The sequence below is a fragment of the Xylona heveae genome (genome assembly GCF_001619985.1).
Source record: "Xylona heveae TC161 unplaced genomic scaffold L228scaffold_5, whole genome shotgun sequence".
NCBI lineage: Eukaryota > Fungi > Ascomycota > Xylonomycetes > Xylonales > Xylonaceae > Xylona > Xylona heveae.
Genome location: NW_017264197.1, coordinates 653,959 through 672,576, shown reverse-complemented (window position 1 = coordinate 672,576; position 18,618 = coordinate 653,959). Strand labels below are relative to the sequence as shown.

The 18,618-nt window shown below is 49.8% G+C and overlaps 7 protein-coding genes across 7 annotated transcripts; 3 read left to right on the top strand and 4 right to left on the bottom strand.

Annotated features, from left to right (window-relative positions):
- Window positions 1-417: 417 nt before the first annotated feature.
- L228DRAFT_238615 (hypothetical protein) lies at window positions 418-1,275 on the top strand (the record flags this gene model as incomplete). The annotated part of the gene is made up of 1 exon (XM_018331064.1): window positions 418-1,275. One exon carries the CDS (start codon window positions 418-420, stop codon window positions 1,273-1,275), a length of 858 nt encoding a protein of 285 aa, XP_018188253.1.
- Window positions 1,276-2,078: 803 nt separating this feature from the next.
- Window positions 2,079-3,490, bottom strand: L228DRAFT_210866 (NAD(P)-binding protein; the record flags this gene model as incomplete). Its single annotated transcript, XM_018329870.1, has 2 exons — window positions 2,079-3,102; window positions 3,270-3,490. 2 exons carry the CDS (start codon window positions 3,488-3,490, stop codon window positions 2,079-2,081), a joined length of 1,245 nt encoding a protein of 414 aa, XP_018188252.1.
- Window positions 3,491-3,952: 462 nt separating this feature from the next.
- On the bottom strand, window positions 3,953-6,409 carry L228DRAFT_210837 (6-phosphofructokinase; the record flags this gene model as incomplete). Its single annotated transcript, XM_018329868.1, has 3 exons — window positions 3,953-5,071; window positions 5,140-5,598; window positions 5,666-6,409. The coding sequence occupies 3 exons, from the start codon at window positions 6,407-6,409 to the stop codon at window positions 3,953-3,955; spliced, it is 2,322 nt and encodes a 773-aa protein (XP_018188251.1).
- Window positions 6,410-8,845: 2,436 nt separating this feature from the next.
- Window positions 8,846-11,476, top strand: L228DRAFT_247063 (hypothetical protein). The gene is made up of 3 exons (XM_018332552.1): window positions 8,846-9,290; window positions 9,356-9,741; window positions 9,804-11,476. The coding sequence occupies exons 1-3, from the start codon at window positions 8,986-8,988 to the stop codon at window positions 11,120-11,122; spliced, it is 2,010 nt and encodes a 669-aa protein (XP_018188250.1). The 5' UTR covers window positions 8,846-8,985; the 3' UTR covers window positions 11,123-11,476.
- Window positions 11,477-11,666: 190 nt separating this feature from the next.
- On the bottom strand, window positions 11,667-13,817 carry L228DRAFT_247060 (IMP-specific 5'-nucleotidase-like protein 1). Its single transcript, XM_018332551.1, has 8 exons — window positions 13,679-13,817; window positions 13,598-13,608; window positions 13,482-13,502; window positions 13,415-13,429; window positions 13,140-13,287; window positions 12,242-13,036; window positions 11,798-12,143; window positions 11,667-11,717 (listed from the first exon to the last, which is right to left on the bottom strand). The coding sequence occupies exons 1-7, from the start codon at window positions 13,701-13,703 to the stop codon at window positions 11,881-11,883; spliced, it is 1,278 nt and encodes a 425-aa protein (XP_018188249.1). The 5' UTR covers window positions 13,704-13,817; the 3' UTR covers window positions 11,667-11,717; window positions 11,798-11,880.
- Window positions 13,818-14,223: 406 nt separating this feature from the next.
- Window positions 14,224-16,472, bottom strand: L228DRAFT_247059 (Ser/Thr protein phosphatase family). The gene is made up of 2 exons (XM_018332550.1): window positions 16,022-16,472; window positions 14,224-15,966 (listed from the first exon to the last, which is right to left on the bottom strand). Exons 1-2 carry the CDS (start codon window positions 16,189-16,191, stop codon window positions 14,313-14,315), a joined length of 1,824 nt encoding a protein of 607 aa, XP_018188248.1. The 5' UTR covers window positions 16,192-16,472; the 3' UTR covers window positions 14,224-14,312.
- A 115-nt stretch (window positions 16,473-16,587) lies between these two features.
- Window positions 16,588-18,614, top strand: L228DRAFT_229874 (glutamyl-tRNA amidotransferase subunit A). The gene is made up of 5 exons (XM_018330519.1): window positions 16,588-16,854; window positions 16,917-17,112; window positions 17,170-17,295; window positions 17,349-17,524; window positions 17,592-18,614. Exons 1-5 carry the CDS (start codon window positions 16,719-16,721, stop codon window positions 18,428-18,430), a joined length of 1,473 nt encoding a protein of 490 aa, XP_018188247.1. The 5' UTR covers window positions 16,588-16,718; the 3' UTR covers window positions 18,431-18,614.
- The last annotated feature ends 4 nt before the right edge of the window (window positions 18,615-18,618 follow it).

Below are 18,618 nucleotides of genomic sequence, written 5' to 3'. Positions count from 1 at the left end.
ACCACTAGCTGCAGGAGCAGATATTTTACAATCTAGGCCAGAAGAGACGACGCTCGATTTGTCGCCGTCGTCACACTTCAATCTTATTCAACTGCGCCGACCGGTTTGCAAGAAAACAGCTCCTCAGTCTAGCATCTGGAGTAAAGGGCCGCACGAGACACATCTCGGAACTTTTGGCCTGATCACGTACCTGACGTCAAAAGCATTGGCTAGTCCTCTTACTGACCCCTTACTACCCCCGATACCACTACACGTACGTGCAGCTCACCATTTTACGAGCCGATAAATTATCGCCGTCAAGCTGCACCCCTTGCTTCTTAGTTCGTCGAAGCAAGAACCACAACCTTTCTAGGGCCCCAAAAAAAGCTTGGCCGCAAACCCCCCCATCACATTTGATACGAGACTGTTGCATCAGCAATGGCATCATCACCGCAGGAAAAGCGCCAGTCGCGGCTAGTATTTTCCGCACCTGCGCCGCCTTCTGCAGCCACCGGCAGGAGCTCCACAAGCTCGCCAGGCGCTGGAAACAACTATAAGCTCCCGAGCATACAACCAGTTGACTATTCTTTAACTGCTGGGACCGATATTCCACCTCCCGAGTCTTCCCCTGCGACGCCGCAATCACCAGGTCAATTGCATGACGGGAGATCGAGCAATGAAGCAAACTTGACCGCCAAATCCGGATCATCAAGGCCATTGACGTCGCTCTCCGCCGCCCCTTCGTCGTCATCACCGACTTCGTCTTCTTCGCCGTCAGTCCGCAAACTCTTGTCTCTTGGCTCGCTCAATGGTGCCTACACCAATCCCAAGGACGAAGCTGGAGCCGGAAAGAACACTAGTGCTACTACATCTACTCCCTCGCCCCAACCCGGCAGGAACAATTTGGCTATGAAAGCGCCCAGCGTAGCGTCCTCGTCCAATGGCTCGTCGACGCTGCTGCAGCCGCCGTCGACAATATCGAAGCGCAAGAGCGGAAACTGGTTCCGCCGAAAGTCGGCGTCCTGGGGACATATACTTTCATCGTCGTCAGACCATCACGAGTCCAAGAACCAGCCCACCTCGTCGCCCGCATCGAAGAATACCCCTACAACACCGGACTCACCTACCTCATACTCTGTCCCGAGAAAACCGCTCGGCGAGGCCGCACGCAATGTCCAGAGCACGCACGCAGCACAGAGACGACCCGCAACGCCACCGCCCACGCTGCCTTCGCTCGACGCAACGCTCGACGGTGGAAGTTTGAGCGCAGATGATCTGTTCAAGGATATCAAATAGCTCGGTACTTGAACTCGCTTCTTCATGTCTGTTCCTCCAAATATTTATTGTCACGCACCTCCTTGAATACCGCACAACCGGAGCCTCACTTCGGAAGGTACGAAGGATGCAGATCGGCAGAGAAATGGTCCCAAGCATTCCTTGCAGAACGCACGCCTTTGACCACACCAAAACATATTCAAGGCGCCGGACAAACGGCTCTGACGGAGAAGAGGAAAAACAAAAGAGAAAGAAAAAAAAAGGTACAAAAGGAAAGAGGAAAAAACAAAGCGGACCACTGGCGTTATTGATACCCCAAATTTCTGATCTGATCTAGACCCCAAATACGTTCAAACCTCAATTGACTGGAATAATGCTTTTGGTTTCTTTATTTGTTTCAATCCTACGACTTCGTTTCACTTCTACGACTTAATCTTCCTGACTTGGTATGGGGATATCTTAATGTCTAGGTGCATGGTTGTTATTTCATTTTTAGCTGTCACATCTCAAACACTCAGATGTTATGTGACCTAGTTATGATTATATCGATTTAATGACAAATCTTCTTCCTTTATGTCTGCGAATCCTTCGCGACGCAGCCAAGTCACTTATTAAACGTCACCACATGTTTTGCCGTATCATCAGTCCCATATTTGTGTTTATACTTCTGTTGATATTGTGCTTAACGTAATGACATGTTTAGCTGATGACATTAACCCCTTTGAAAGACCGAAACTGCTTCCGTAATTTATCTGCAACTGGTATATGCTCATCTCAGACTCGCCCTTCCCGCCCTTTCCGCCAGGCTTCTACGCTTTTATTCTTTACGTCTCGCCAAAGACAAACACACCTTTACCCTGCCGGAACCCCTCAAGCGTCCCTTGGACCGCCTCCTTGAGGGTATCCAACGGGGTATCCCAATCCCAGTTGACTTCCTGGAAGGGCACATCCTTGAACTGTCCGGTGCGCGTGAGGTGCAGGATATCCTGGACCGTCTTGTACTTTTCGTCCGGGTGGGCATCGCTCCACTTGCTGACCCAGAAGCCATCAAACGAGATATTCTTGAAAATGAGCAAGCCCGTGGGGAGCTGGACCGGCTGTTTCGACATGGCGCCATACGTGACGAGATGCGCACCGGGGGACAAGACTTTCGCCACGGCCGTGGCATTCTTGCCTCCCACACAGTTAAGCCCCAGCCCAAGCTTCTCGCGCCCGGCATTCGTCCACTCTTTGACGCGGTCACTGAACCCCCGCTCCATGAGCTCTGTATCCGTCACGACCTGGTCCGCGCCCAGGTCGAGGAGATCCTGCTTCATCTGCTCGACGCCGCCACCAGGCCGGTCCCGGATCACGTTGATGCTCTTGAGCCCCCACGAGCGGCCGAGCTGGATCGCCGCGCGCCCGACGCCGCTGTTGGCGCCGTTCTGGATGAACCAGTCCCCCGGCTGCAGGGGCACAAAGTCCTTGAGCATGCGGTACGCGGTGCACGGGTTGACAGAGACCGTGCCGGCTTGCAAGGGGGTCAGGTCCTGCTTGTCTTCGATCTTGAACAGGTTCGCCTCGTCGGTCTGCGCGTGTGTCCGCCATGTCCCGAACCCGGTCTTTTTCATGATCACCCAGTCGCCGCGCCGCACGGATTTGACGCCCGACCCGGCCGCGACGACTTCGGCGACGCCTTCATTGCCTCCGACGGCGGACGGGACCGCGGTGCCGATGGCCTGTGACAGGGCGGGCTTGGACGGGTACACGCCCTGGATTTGGTTGATGTCTGCGGGGTTGATGGGCGACGCGAGGAAGCGGATGGTGACTTGGTTGGAGTAGGCGGGAGAAATGGAATGGCTGTGCAGACTGTTTTATATAGGGATGGCAATTCGTCAGTAGGTAAAGAGAAGAAGAAGAAAAAACTCCCGACGGAGGATTAGGACTGGAAATTGTGAGGGCGTTTGAACAAGTTGTAGCTCTCTAATCTGTGAATCCGCGAGAAGGTAGAACAAAGCGTGTTTGAGAAGACATACCTTAGAACATCTTTGGGTTCACCGTATTTCGAATATACCAGCGCCTTGGCTTGTGTGTATCCATAGGGTGCAGAGATATATCTTCGGCTTGCAATCCCGTTCTTGCTGGGCGAGATCTCGGCACGTTTAATCGCGGATGAGGATAATTGGAATCGGCAATTGCGGCATGTAGTTGCGAAGAGTCGCCCTGAGAGAGCCGGTCCAGCGGCGGTGGGAGACATGCTGGAAAGTTTTATTACAATTAGCCTTGATGGCAATGAATTGATCTCGCAGTAATATGCCGGACGGAGTGCTTGAGCTCTTGAGTGGTGCTATTATCTGCTACGGTTGTTTTGGCGACGTCATTCTCTCGCATTTGGCACTTTCGGTCGAACGGACCATTTTGATGCAAACAATTCATGACCACGCATTTTCACGACCATTTGCCTATGGAATAGAAAAATATATCAAGGTTGTAGATGTTTGTACGCATTTTCCTATCTGGATTAAAAAGGAACCAAAGAAGAATAAATGTATGAATAAAAGAAATATATTTTCCGTCCAACGTCATACATCAATTCATAAGCATAAGACGGTTCGCGTCATCATCATGACTACTCAAAATAATAAAGAAGAAGAAAATAGCTATCTAATGAACATCTTTCAGAGGGGAATAGGTTTACAAGAATTCGGACAACCACTGCTTAGGCCTCGGGGTGATGCACCTTGTAACGGCCACTGAGAATATCCACAATGTCCTTGAGGCCAAGCCAGAATTCATTCTTAGGTCTCCGAGCGGGCCAGTCAGTCTCGTGCTCCTCCAGCTGCTTCATGGGCGAGAGCACCAGGTTCGCACCCTTGACACCAATCAAAGTGGCGCTCATAGGGTCAGCCACCAGATCATCACCAGAGAGCGAGTAATCCTCAAGGTACTGCATGCACTTGACAGCCAGGCGGACAGCACGTACACGGTCCATGGGTGACGGGATACCACCCTGCTGAACGTGTCCCGGTACCGCGAATCGCGAGTCAAAGCGGCCATTGGACTCCTCCTTGATGATGTTTGCAATGATCTCGGTCGTATACACGTCCGAGGCGCGCTCGTTGCGGAGGATCAGCTTTCCAGCACGGTTTTGACCGCGATCCTTGGCAAATTGATCCCGAAGGTGGTCAATGTCCAGCTCAAGCATCTTGAGATTGATACCCTCCTCGGGTGTGTAGACGGCGGCGGCGCCGACTGAAAGACCACCGACGGTTGCAACGAAGCCGGAGCGACCACCTTGCGTTTCAACAACGAAGACACGACGACGAGACGAAGAGGCAGACTGCCGGATAGCATCACAGTAATCGATGAGAGCGTTCAAGCAGGTATCGTTACCAAGAGAGTACTCGGTTCCAGGGACGTTGTTGCTGACAGTGGCGGGCAGAGTGACGATGGGAATGCGGAAGGCCTTGTACTGCTCGCGAGCCTTTCTCAGCTCAGAAACTGCAGTGAATGCCTCGAAACCACCAATGACAAAGAGACCGTCAAACTGATACTTCTCAAAGCACTCAGCAGTCTTGGCCATGTCCGCAGAGGGAAGGCCACGGTTGGTACCAATCTCGGAACCGCCACGGCTGGCCCAGCCCTCAACGTCGAGCCATTTCAGTTCCTGCACGGAGCCAATGGGCTTGTCATCGTGGTGGCGGCAAAGACCGGGGAAGCCGTTGGAAATAGCAATCGGCTTGTGGCCACGAGCCAAACAGTAGGCGGCAGCGGCACGGGTTGCGGGGTTCATGCCACCGGCGGGGGCACCAACGTGAATGATGGCAATGCGCTTCCGCTAAAGGGTTATTTGTTAGCGCAAGAATTCTTTGCCATCCAGCATTGATATAACGGGTAATAATTTACCTTGTTCTCAGGGAGAAGGAGATGGGGCTGATCTGCAGCCGTAGTTGTCACGTAAGCCGTGTGATATTCCTTGAACTCGGCATCTCGGAGTCCAATGGCCTTGACAAAGTCCTTCGCTTGAATGGCCTCGGCGACTGATTTAGTAAGCTTCACAGCCTCCATCAGAGGCTGGCGGCAAATCTTGTTTTCGATAATGGAAATGACAGGAGTTGGCGTCTCCGGGCCGGCGTCCAAAACGGCTTCGACAGCCTCAACACCTTGCAAGGTAGCCAGAGTACGGTCATAGGCGCAGGCAGGGCCACCACGCTGAACGTGGCCGAGGGTGGTGACACGGGTATCGAGACCAAGGTCATTCGCCAAGAGATCCTTGACCTTGGAGCAGCTGATCTTGTTGAGGTGCCGATCTTGAGCACCCTCAGCCACAATGACAATGGTCTTTCGCTTTCCGAGAGCACGGTGCTATCGTTTCAGGTGAGCATTTCATCATCATCATCATCATCGGACAAAAGGTGTCAAATAGACTTACCTTGGAGACGATCTTGCACATCTCCTGTTCCCAGCCGTCCTCGGGAGGGTTTTCAGGAATAAAGATGAAATCGGCGCCGGTACTGATACCGGCCATCAAGGCGAGCCATCCACAGTGACGGCCCATGACCTCGACGACGAAAGCACGGGAGTGAGAGAAGGCAGTCGCGTCAATGAAGTCGACGGCCTGGCAGATACGGGCGAGCGAAGAGTAAGCACCAATGGTGGCATCGGTAGAGGACATGTCATTGTCGATGGAACCGACCATGCCGACAATGTTGAGGTGACGGAAAGGCTCAACCTGCTCGGTGGTCAACTCGTTCTTCTGGACCAATTCCTCGAGCAGGCTGGGCCACTCGCTCCGGAAGAGGTCAGCACCAGTCAAACTGCCATCACCACCGCAAATGATGAGAGCATCAATGCCCTTGGTGATCAAGTTCTTGGCGGCCTGAAGCCGACCGGGTCGCTGCATAAAGGACATGCAACGAGCAGTGCCAATGAGGGTACCACCCTCAGAAAGGAAGCCTCGGACATCCTCCCACTCCATCTTACGAATGTAGTCACCTCCCTGAACCAAACCTTCGTAACCTTCGTAAACAGCAAAGGCCTCGCAGCCCTTGTGGATGGCCATGCGGACAACAGCCCGAACAGCACCATTCATACCGGGGGCATCACCACCGCTGGTCATCATACCAATACGGCGCTTCTTGCCCGGGAGAGGCGGAGGAGCCGCAGTCGGGGCCATGATTTCTGTTAGATGCTCACAATTGAGCCTTGCTTCCTTTGTTTCGTAAAAATAAAGAGGATGAAGACGGAGAGAAGAACTTCAAGTTCTGTTTCTCTCAGCCTCGACGATGAAAAGAGAAATTGATTCTTGGTTTTGAGGAAGAGAGGGAAAATGTGGGGGGAGGGAAGAGTGATGAGAGGATGAAAGATGATGAATTGAGATGGGAGAGGAAGAATTGGGATGGTGAGGAAAGACCTCTGCTCGCTCACTCAAAACTCGTCAGACGTCCGTGTGCGTAGAGACGGTGAGGTCAGGGGAGTTAAAGAGCAAAAGGAGGGGTGAGTGGTTCCGTGGCGGGGCAGGAAGTGAGAGTGGCCGTCGTAGCTCCTCCTGCTACAGAGTTTTGGCGGAACCGTCGAACCAAAAGCTCTAGGCGCGAGTTCGGTGGAGCTTTGGTCTCGTTGGCGCAGATGATCGGACGGTTGGGTGAGCATCGTACGAGCAACCAACCGACGTCATCCCAGCATGGCAGCAAGCAACTACCTAACGACGACGACGAACCATCACAAACAATTGGCAGGAAACGTGTTACGACCTGCAGATAATTACCTACTATACTGCTGTAGGCTGCACTGAAATAGAGCAATAATTACAAGAACTATTGCTTTATGCATGCATTGGTTCATGCAGAAGCAAAGAAAATCAAAAAAAATAAAATAAAATAAAATAAAATAAAATAAAATCATGAGAGAGAAACATATTCCGTAGGGTACACGGCATCACGGCACCCCAAACAGAATAAATGCGCACAATGCTCTGAGCCCAGACAGGGCCTTCAATGCTTTGGTCTGCCCACTGCGGCTGCAGACCAATTATTCACTCATCCTATTTCACCCTCTTCTTCCTTTAAAACGCTCAGGCAGTCAGGCAACTCTTTGTCCTCGTGCAGCATGAGATGCTTTTTGTCGTTCCTGACATCCTGAATAGAACTGCCACACACTTTCTCCCACACGCCACGTTATTTTGTGTCCATACAATGCAATCCTTCCCCTCCAACCAAATACTTTTTTCCTTGCTGCACGACAGGACAAATGCTATGGCAGGAGAAAAGGCTCCTTGCGCTGATCTTTCGCATACAGTAGAGGTACCGAGGTGGGTTTGATATTAAAGTACCTTTCTGATCTCGTCGCCAAAGACTGCATCCGATTCTTGCGAGGATTCAGGTGATTTTGACGTGGATTTCATGGGAATAGATACGCGAGAAGTGCCAGAGGATACTTTTGAGCTTGAAAGAATCTGGTACCGGTACTCGATCGTCGCTTATGCATATGAGAGTTGTGCCTGGGAAGATCCCACGTGATAAGTCTAGCCGTTCCTGGCCTCGCATAGACTTTCCACGTTACTATAACCGCTCCTTGTGCCTCTGGTAGTGGACTCTATTCTATCTGGCTACAGTAAAACTGAGAATTATACGCAGGGATGACAGCATATCGAGCCAGGTGAGCTTAGCGGCTGCTTGGGAAGTTTTGGCACAAGTTGACCTCTGTTGATTGCAAATTTTGACAGACCCACGGAGGATGACATAACCTACGTATACTGAGGTAATTTCCCATTCATACTCGTAGCTCGTTGATTTCAGTGGAATGGGGCAAGACCGAATTGAGAGCGATAATAAATAGTTCAGCTATTCCTTACAGTTGCTGAGGTGTGTCTACGGAGTAGATCCTAGAACACATACCGTAAGCACAATAAAAGCGCTCTATTCTAAAGTATTCGCAGAAAAAGTAACAATGGTGTCCTTGGCTCATGGCATTGGTTTTATGGCTTCTGATCGGAGCCAAATATAATGGATATCCGCAACATAGTTCAGTGATAAATGCCCGTATAAGATGCAAGTACGCGAAACCATAGCGGTATCTGTGTGAAAATACCGTGCCTAACTTATGCATGCACTAATAATGTCTGTTTATACCTCGGGGAAACTCCATCCTTTGCTTAACGGAGGTAGCCGACGGGACCCGTTGTCGTCGAAACCCTTGATAAGTTACTGCAATATTGGCATAATGCCGCAATCCTGTATGAATGGCCGGCAAATGCAATTGTAACACTCAAATAATTAGATGCCAGCCTAGCTTGCAATGGAGAGGCGTCCTCGTACTTTCCCTTGCAACCACTCTTCAAAGATCTTGCAGGGATAAGGTCTCCTGCTCATCTCCCCACCACCGCGTTATCCTGAATTCTCCGGACCAGGACCTTCAGTTTCTAGAAAGATCGAATTTCTCAAGCAAGAATTTTTCCAGAAGCCAATCGTAGTGATGAATTCTCCAGTGAAATTTGGGAGATGTAGGTAGAGTATCGTCTTGTGACTTGTAGCATTCGCTGCTCTCATGGCTGTCTTATACGGAGTAAGGCCGAAATGCGGCCATACTTTCTTCCTCCTCCGAAAGCCCGATTCCGTCCTCCGATGCTGCCCTTTCAGTCAAAACAGTGACAGTAAGCTGGTGCAAAGGTGACAGAATAGAGCCAGCTCCATACTTTTGTGCTTGTACCGGGTCTGGTCAACTTGAGCGATCCATTGCTCCAGTATTTTGTCCATGATGAATACCTCGGGCATATCCGATTTCAACGCTGATGGCTTATCCTTACCCTTACGCCCTTCGCCCGTACAAGATTCGCGATCAGACTCGCTGCCTTCTCTGATTGCTCGCATTAATGACCAACGCGGTCATTTTCGAAGTGTTACGGAAGATGGCTTACGAACCGAAATAGACACTGGGGAAGGCAGAGGAGAACGCCCGTATGACGAAGAGAATGGCTCGGCGGAAGACGACCCTATCGACGCCAAGGGCCGACGAGAGGATGTCCTAGCAGCCCGCGAAGAGATGGTCAAGTATATTTCGTAAGTGCAGGTTGTGAAATACTCTCAATTGACTGGAAGCTTGCTGACTCGCATGTCTCATACAGGCAGGCCCAGATGGAAGCACTCTACGCGCTCGACTTTGTTTCCTTGCTCCTTTCGAAACACACTCCGAAGCAGGCCGAGGTCTCCATGTCTCCGTATCTCCAGCAGCATGCTCCCAAGGGCTCGTTGGGTATGGAAAAGGTGCAAAATCCGCAATTACCAGACGCGGAGAAACAAGACCAAGAGCTTGTTTCACGGGGCTGGAAGCTACAGGGTCTTCAGTCCTCTGCGGACTCGCTTCTAAGATCCGCTGCCCGATTGGAGAAAGAGATGGAGCACGAGGCGCGATACTGGGAACAGGTGCTTTCGGTCAGCGAGAAAGGGTGGGCAGTCTGTCGTGTTCCAGGTGAAGGGCGGACTCTCGGGGTCCGCTTCGGCTTTGCTGAAGGTATGTTAATATCCACAGGGTTTTATTTGCGAGATGGTTTTGTTGGCTGACATCTGGTTTAGCTTCACCGGAATTCAAGCACCGAGGCTTCGCCGCTCTCCGCCGTATTGGAGACGGCACTCTCATGCTTGACCAAGGTCTTGCTTCTACTCAACCCAAAGCCATTCGAGTGCGCGTTGAAACCTCACCGCAAAACGTGGCATACTCGCAACTTCCGAGCCTAGCTGCCGTCCAGCCAACGTCCCTCGAGGACCGTATTCTCCAGGCTCGCAATACTGTATACGAAGAGGAACTCTTCTATGAACTTGCGCGAGAGGCACGAACCGTAGTGAACCAGGGCGTGCGCATCATCGGTTCAACCATTCATCTCCCTCGTATGGGCGACGAACAAATCTCCATTGATCTAGTCTCTCTCAACGATTCAAATGATTCTACCGCCGATCCGCTTACAGCACCGAGCAATCCGCTCGAGAAGCGTGCCGAGTCCATAGTAACATGTCTTCGCATTCTCCTTTCCTACGCACATCGTCAGAACCTTCATCGGCGGTCTGAAATCCCCCAGCCGCTCACAGACCGCAAGCAAGCAACTCCGATCTACTCCATCATCCGACCTGTCCTTACGCATCTGCAGCACCGCAGTGTGGTGCAATCCATCCAGACATTCCTCGACAACTTCACCGCACCGCTTCAGTCCGCCGGGTTTCCCACCAAATTCTCATTCGATCTGGCTACTAATTTCAACTTTCCGTTACGAGCCAATGGAACCACCAAGAAACTTGATTTCTCTTCTGCAGAAACTCTCGTCGGTTCCTTACTCAATGCCATCGAATCCAGCGTACATCTTACCCTTCCTTCGGGCTCCTCCTTGACGATTGCCATCTATACACATATCCATCCGCCTACCCTTGGAACAGAATATCGCGTCTCCATCAACTCGACCACCACCACCGCCCCACTCAAGTTGCGTGCCCCGAGTACGATGCGCTTCGCATCTGCCGTTGAACTCGAAAGCTTCATCAGCCACACCTGCACGATAGATCTTACGTCTGTCATCTCCTCTTCTCCTTCCTCCTCGTCCGACTCAAAAGTCAAGGAACCTACATCACCATCTCCAGCTCATCATCATCATAATCACGCTCACTCCGCATGGGAACCGAGCGCACAACTTGGCGAACTTACTAAATCGTTCGCCACCAATCCCGGCCGTGTCCGCCGCTTGCATATCCAGCTCCTCCCGGAAAGAGGCGAATACCTTCTGATCCTACGATGGGGCTGGCTTAGTGGTCGTCCCGCCGAGGGAACGCATGCCTGGCATGGCAAGCACGGCGAGCGGGACTTTTTTGAAGTTGTCGCGGAGGCAGGGAAATCAGATGCAGAATGAGTGAATGGGGTGTGGGTCGCGTTACAGTGCTATTTTGTGCCGTCGCGAATAAATGATGCTTCTGAGCATGTGGGGAGTATATAGCTACGTTCATCTAAATACTTCTATGGCGTTTTGAATTCCTAGATGAAGCATCTGGGTCGAAAACATGTATTCGGTATAGTGTACGGGTAGAAAGAGACTCAAAAAATAACAAGAAGACGAAAATGTATATCAGATCCAAGTACAACTGTTGTTATTTGCGGGTTTATATGGAACTAAATTTTTACTATATGGAGTATTGCTATTCGTAACTACCTCGTGAATACGTCCTCGTGAATACGCGGTAGCGTAAAAATATGAAACAAATGAAAGGAACAATAAGATGAGCTGGCTTTAGAAAAGACAAGATAGACACGCTGAAAGAAAAGCAAGAAAAAAAAAATGGCTGGATGGAGGAAAGCATTGAATGCCAGTGCGATGCAGGTTGAATCAAACAAAGCTGAAAAGTGAAAAGATGTTCGCCTAGAGAAGTGGTGAAAATGAAGAAAAGAAGAGAACCATTGGCGCACATGCTTAAAAATTTGAAGGAGTGGACCTTTACAATTTGTGGCTCCTAAATGGCAAGAGCTTTAGAAACACAAAAAGCGTAAGAACAGAAAAGGTCCAGTAGACAGGGAACTGCATCACACTTACCCCTTGCGAAGTTAGATTGAAGAACTTGAACAGTGGGGTCACTCGATATGCTGACGACAGAACTGGAGTAAAAGGAGAACACTCTACTGTGCATTGAGGGATTCCTCATTTAGCTGACGGCATTCTCCTAGCTCTTCAAGCTCGTCTAACAACTGGACCGTCTCGAGAGGATTAGCAATCCAAGCGGTGGTGCAAGCCAGACGAGCCTTGAAGTCATTAGCTCCTGCTGAGAGGAACTGATCGCCAATGTGCAGTGATTTGGAGCCTTCGATGCCGCCGAAAAATCGCTGGCAGGAGAGTACACCCCAGGACTTATCGCCAATGTCGACAAAGATGTCGTTGCCGCCTACGTTGGGCAAGAAACATCAGTTTAGATACTTGCATCAAAATATCTGGGAAAGAAACGATAGAAGGAGATAACCTGTACTGGAGCATTATACGTACCATTAAAAGCGCAGAATGGAATGCGCTGACCGACCTCAGACATTTCTAGTATCTTCTGAGTCACCAGGACAGTCTCTTCGAGCTGTTCCCGCGCGAAGCGTTGGCCTTGCGCGGGAATGATTCCTACAGCGCGGCCTTTACGCAGAATCTGCGCTTTGAGGTTCATGCTGGCGATACAGTCTTTGAGTGCGCTCTCGGCGAGATCAAGTAACATTCCAATGTCCTCTTCTTTCCACGACTTCATTTCATCCATCAGCCATTCCTCGTGCGGAATCCAGGAAAGCAGCGCAGGGTCGTTGGCATTGAATCTGAATAGGTAGTTGTCCTCGCCCCCGAGGACGACCAAATTCCGCTTCTGCTCTGCTGAGAGATCCTTTGACTCATTCACAGCATTTAATAGCCCCGAGAGCCGATCAAAGTATTTCCCCGCCTCGGTGTATCCTGCTGCGGTCACAATACCAATCTTGACGCCGCGCTGCATGAGACGCAGAATGCGTGGAATTACAGGGTTGTCAGCGCTCAGAGACTCCCCGTCGTCATAAAGAGTCACGTCACCATCAAATGTTGCGAGCTGTAGCGGCCCATTACGGGAAAGGCTCATGAGCTGTGCTGTGTTCAAGGTCAAACGGATGTCGTTGAATGACGGCGCTACGAATCGACGCGAACTGATCGATCGTTGGGCATCTTGGAATATGAAGGCGTCTTTGAGCGGTAGCGGAGTGAAAAATGTTCCTACAGAAGGGACAAGCAGCTTAAGTTTGGAGCGGTCTTGCTTCCCAACATTCTGATGTGCAACTTATGTAAGTCAGTCGGGTAGATCATTCAAGCTCCTGAAAAGGTTTCGAAAACAGAGCACGTAAGGCAACGGATGGGCGATTTTCTCAGGGTTCAAACATACTATGGTCATTGATGAGCTCTTCAACATCTCCCATGATCTCGGCATAACGTCTGTGTGCAATGGCAGCCATTTGGGCAACCGTCTGTCTCCGGTCTTCAAATATAGCCGTAGGTTGTGAGTGTAGCACGAATGGCACAGCTAGAAGACCCTTATATGCAACAACAATATCAGCATCACTGCCTCATGCATAAAATTACGGATATAAGCGCAGTCCGAAACCATAGCATGTGTGTGGGGCTTGGGCGTATACATCGCATCAGGAGCTCGTGCCGTACCTTGACCCATTCTATCTGAATCGACGGTTAGCTGAGGATGTCTTATAGCTGATGATTTGGTACGTACAAATTGATCTCTTCGATGGGTCTTTGAAGGGTAGAATTCCCGTTAGTTTTGGCATGCCTTGGAAATAAATACATCCATTATCACGGATAATGGGCTAAGCTGGATCGTTGACGAACCTTCAGCGCATCTGTTTCGCAATGGAGTTAGGCGATGAGGGCACAAATAAAGCAAGCTAGAACACGAGTCCTTCTACTTACACTCTACGCGATAGCGGGTCGTCATTATAGGCAGGTAGTCTTTCTTTGTGAGAGTATATGGAATTATGGTTCGAATTGCGGGTGATTATGAGTGAACGTATTGGGCGTGGCGACTCGTACCTGAAGAAGGTAGGTCATTCAGGTACAGCTCCGACTATATAAGGTGGTGGTTAGAGTCTCCGCCCTGAGATACCCGCGGCTAAGCCAACTTTGGCGCTGAGCGCTTATCGATAACAGCTAAGCTCCCCATCAAGATCAGTAGATCATCGCTATATCTTGGCCCAAGCTTCTCTATAATGTAGTGAGCTTGATGTCTTAAGTACAGTAGGTAATTACTCAAGTGTCCGATATCACGCAAGATATCAGGTCGTACTCGAGCACTAGCTACATATCATATTATGTGGAGCAAATCAGATAATACAAATTTCTATTCAATATCTAAAGCTAATTGAGCTAAATCAATTTTTCATTTCTTACAGGTATATTTCTTACTCTTCACAGTATTTGCTTATTATTCGGAAATGCCAGGTATATCTTCGCTCGCGAAAAAAAAAAAAAAAAAAAAAACCCAAACAAATCATACAGCGTAAAATGTTCATCTAAACGTTTGTGTAATAGCTACATCTATGATAAGCTAACAAGTGCCGTTCCAGTTGTTTTGGACCCATTCAGCAACTAGAGTAGTCATGTCTTTACCTTTGACGAATGCCTCCGTATTCTCAGTGGAGACATTCTGACCAAGATAGTTGAGACCAAGGATGATCCATGGCTGAATAAACTCAACAAAGACAACGTCGACCGACCCTGGCTCGCTTCCGTCTTCGGGAAAATCTGCCTGTGACTGAATGCAATTAGGCACGCGGTAGAAAGATATTGGCGAATGAAGGGTATCGTCTCCTTCGTCACCAGCATCATCACGGGTTGTATATCCTGGCGTCGGTCGGGTCCCCTCTTTAAGCGGGGTTTGACCCCACCCTGCATAAGACAGCCCGTCTTCATTCTCGATCACCACGTCTTGCTTGGCCGTCAGCTGCTCCGGCGGAACAAGCGCGGTCGACTGCAGGGCCGGAAATGCTTGCTCAAGAATCGGTCCGCCATGGTTGAGAAGCAGAATAAGTTTCTTCGCGGCTTGATAGGGCACATTCTTGAGATAGCGGAAGCCATTTGTAAAGGGGGAGACGATATAAGTAGTGTCTCGAGTGAACGGGCCCTTGTATATGTCGAAACGCATAGCACCGGTATTGATGAGCACTAACCGAGGTTGATCATGTCGTGCGCTCTCGCGTATCATGTCTGGAAGTACATCTTCTTCCAACCATGTATACATGCTGTTTTTGCTGGGATACTTGGCACGATTCATCCAAAGATCTTGCGGCGCACATCCAAACTTCTTGTCTAAGCCAAGTTCGCTTCTTGCTTCTGCAATAAATCGTGATACATTCGTACCACGTTCGGTTGGAAATGTTGTGTCGTTCAAGCCAGCATGATGGTGAAGTGAGAAGAGATTGTTGTCAATGTATCTCCGCTCATACCTGAGTCCACTCGCAGAGACATCAGCATCAGACTTCCCAGGTTCAAGTCCGGAAATGGATGCAAAGCCAATTGTCTCCATATATCTCCCACTCTCTAAAGCGTAGGCTTTCGAGTCAAATTTTTTGTAGTCTCTGATATGAGTGTGTCCTCCAAAGAAATGGATTGGGGTGTCCCATTTGACTTGGCGTATGGCTTTGAAGATGGTGGTGTATTCCTCCGAGCGGATGTCGACATGACCAGCGACCAAGAAAAGATCGATATCCTTTTCGCGAATCACTTCTTGGAACCACTCTTCTTTGACCGTTTGCTCGACTTTCTGGACAACAGTATTATTATAATTACCGCGAAAGTTGAAGAGAAAACCAAAAGCTAATATCCGGAGCCCCAGATTTTTAGTGGTAAACTTCCGATACCTGGGAGCCAGCGGTACTCGAGTCCCTGTATCAGGGTCATATATATCAAGGTTCGACGCCAAATAGTTCCCGCCGAAACCAGGGACAAGCTTATTATACTCATTCTCTGAAGAATTCTTTTGATAAAGTTCATGATTTCCCGAGCACAGGACATCAATGTCTTGCTCTTTGACTATCTCAAACGTGTATTTGCCTTTCGGCTCGGATCCATCATAGAGGCCATTACCCTCTATCCGGTCACCGGTATCAACTAGCAGCAGATCCACGCCTTCTTCATCGGCCTTTGCGCGCAGATGATGCGCAAACGATATGTAATCGCCCCAGTCAGCTGAATATGATGGCCTGCAATTGGCATTAGTATCGGAGAGACACTTGAACCCGTATCTGATAGACTAACTCGAGAAGATGGCCGGCATGCCATCCATGTGTATCTGTTGTGTGCAGGAAATTTAGTTGGCCCCAAGGAAGCTCCCGCAGGGGAAGAGTCGGAGGCTTCGGTGCAGATGGCTGTGCTGCCAAAGCTCCAACTAGGAGTGTAGAGCTGATAAATGCTAACGGGCCTATCATATTGCCATGGACGGTTGAGTAGCGCCCAAGAGTGGCCGAGCAGCTTGGTTGCGAGCTGCAAGTGTATGGCTGTTAGGCCAAAGAGAACTTCCCTTGAACCTTATCGACCTTCAAAAGCCCGATCTTTAAAGATCCAAATATGAAAACAATGCAGATATCAAACACAAGCTTAAAGAGCCGGGAGGTTGGACAGTCACAGGGTGCAGCTACAGCTGCTCACCAAGGTGCCCGAGTGACTACTCAGCTTCTACGGTAGCCGTTGCGGCATCTTGCACCAATGCACTTTACCGAAACAAGCTTAACTTGCTGCAGGGCTGCGTCCCATCTTGTACGGCAATCCAGGTCACCTCTAGATGCACTATCAATACTGTCAACATTTAAGAATTCGAAGCGTTCGGGCTTAATTTTCGAGCCCATTTTGACCGAAAAGGGCAAATTTTACTGATTCCGCATGAATTAACACTTCTTTATTCTAGGGCCTGCCAACTGCACCTTTCACTATAAGGTGACTGGAGTGATTCGTACTAATGTCATTGTTACGAGAGGCGGAGCGTTGCATCGCCAATCAAGAAGCGCACCATGCGCTGAATGCATTTATCAGTCGATTGCAACCGGCCCAGGAGCTGGGCGCTGTAAAGAGCGCTGAAGAACGACGGACTGCAGGCATGTTTTCCCCTAAAGCTTCTGACGAAGTCTTACATAACTTAGCTGACCATGTTCCTCAGGAAAATCAAGATCTCCAATTGACGGGAAATTGGTTGCAATAAAAGATAATATCGTCACGACCTCTTATTCTAATACTTGTGCGTCTGGTGTTCTCAAAGGCTTTCGAAGCCCTTTCAATGCGAGTGTGGTGGAAAGACTTAAGAATGCTGGTGCGGTCATTGCTGGAAAGACCAATCTGGATGAGTTTGGCATGGGGTGAGCATAAGGAGCGCTGAGCGAGGGGAACTAAAGCTAAAGCTTGTTCGTGGGCAGTTCGCATTCAATAAACTCCTCTTTTGGCGCGGTAAAGAGCCAGTATTCGCGCAATGGCCACGAGCTCTCTGCCGGTGGAAGCTCTGGCGGAAGTGCTGTAGCGGTCGCAACATCACAATGCTATGCGTACGGGCAGCCCTATTCTTGATTTCGCACCCACGGGCTAATAGCGATTCTAGTGCTTTAGGCACGGATACAGGAGGGTCGGTCCGGCTTCCGGCTTCGTACACTGGCACTGTTGGCTTTAAGCCGTCGTACGGTCTCATATCAAGGTGGGGCGTGGTTGCATATGCAAATTCTCTGGATACAGTGGGCATCTTAGCCCGCACGACCCATTCAGCGAAGCAAATTTTCGGTGAGTAAATACTTGTCCCTAGAAGCGCGCTGATTTGGGACACAATTCTCATTTTTATTCCGTCTAGACGCGGTCAATCATTCTGACACAGCGGACCCGACCAATCTGACTCTTCGAACGCGTTCTCGAATTCAGAAATCCGCAGAACGAGAAAACATCAAAAAAAAATTACGTGTTGGAGTACCTTTGGAATATAATATTGAAGAGTTGAGTCCCAGTATACGTCGAGCGTGGGTGCGCACTCTAGAGCATCTCCAGAGTCTTGGGCATTCTCTTCACGCCGTATCGCTTCCAGCGACACGTCACGCCCTTTCAGCATATTATGTACTTGCGCCCGCCGAAGTGTCATCAAACCTGGCGAAATATGACGGTGTCCGCTATGGTGCCCGAGAACCTGGGGATGACAACCAAGAGGGGGTATTATTCTCGGCCACTAGAGGAAACGGCTTTGGCGATGAAGCGCGTAGACGCATTCTCCTCGGATCATACACATTGAGCGCCGCTGCATTTGATAATTATTTTATCAAAGCACAAAAGATTCGTAGACTTGTGCAGCAGGATTTTGACCGAGTCTTTGCGCTTCAGAACCCGCTCCTGACGACCGATGCGCAACCACCAGATTCAGAAGCAGTAGATATCCTCATATGTCCAACTGCTCCGACTATAGCACCAAGTATCTCGTCCTTAAAAGCTCAATCGCCCGTGGATAATTACATGAACGACGTGTTCACGGTGCCGGCCTCTCTTGCCGGCCTTCCAGCCGTCAGCGTACCGGTCCATGACAACACTGAGTCGTCGAGCGAGCCAGAGACTGTCGGCATCCAAATCATAGGGCAGTATGGTGACGACAATTTAGTCCTGCGGGCTGCTTCAATAATTGAAGGATGGCAAGCACCGACGTCATAAAACGTTGCTCATTATGTCCAATTTCGGCGCATTGGCTGGCGATCTCTCCCTGGAATTTGCACTCCCTGGACTTTGCACTCCCTGGACTTTGCTCATCTTTCATACTCGAACGAGGGTGACATTCCATTTATATTATGCATTAGAGGCAGAAGCAGAGGCGTTTGCATTTATACCTCAACGGATCATAC

Bases quoted from the DNA above. Each gene is read 5' to 3' on its own strand.
- L228DRAFT_247063 (XM_018332552.1), top strand. From the start codon at position 8,986: ATGATGAATACCTCGGGCATATCCGATTTCAACGCTGATGGCTTATCC. The intron at 9,291-9,355 runs GTAAGTGCAGGT...TGTCTCATACAG, and splicing joins GAGATGGTCAAGTATATTTC to GCAGGCCCAGATGGAAGCAC. The intron at 9,742-9,803 runs GTATGTTAATAT...CATCTGGTTTAG, and splicing joins CCGCTTCGGCTTTGCTGAAG to CTTCACCGGAATTCAAGCAC.
- L228DRAFT_247060 (XM_018332551.1), bottom strand. From the start codon at position 13,703: ATGACGACCCGCTATCGCGTAGAGT. The intron at 13,037-13,139 runs GTATGTTTGAAC...GACTTACATAAG, and splicing joins AGAGCTCATCAATGACCATA to TTGCACATCAGAATGTTGGG. The intron at 12,144-12,241 runs GTACGTATAATG...TGCCCAACGTAG, and splicing joins TCCATTCTGCGCTTTTAATG to GCGGCAACGACATCTTTGTC.
- L228DRAFT_247059 (XM_018332550.1), bottom strand. From the start codon at position 16,191: ATGATAGGCCCGTTAGCATTTATCAGCTCTACACTCCTAGTTGGAGCT. The intron at 15,967-16,021 runs GTTAGTCTATCA...TGCCAATTGCAG, and splicing joins CATGCCGGCCATCTTCTCGA to GCCATCATATTCAGCTGACT.
- L228DRAFT_229874 (XM_018330519.1), top strand. From the start codon at position 16,719: ATGTCATTGTTACGAGAGGCGGAGCGTTGCATCGCCAATCAAGAAGCG. The intron at 16,855-16,916 runs GCATGTTTTCCC...CATGTTCCTCAG, and splicing joins TGAAGAACGACGGACTGCAG to GAAAATCAAGATCTCCAATT. The intron at 17,113-17,169 runs GTGAGCATAAGG...GTTCGTGGGCAG, and splicing joins CTGGATGAGTTTGGCATGGG to TTCGCATTCAATAAACTCCT.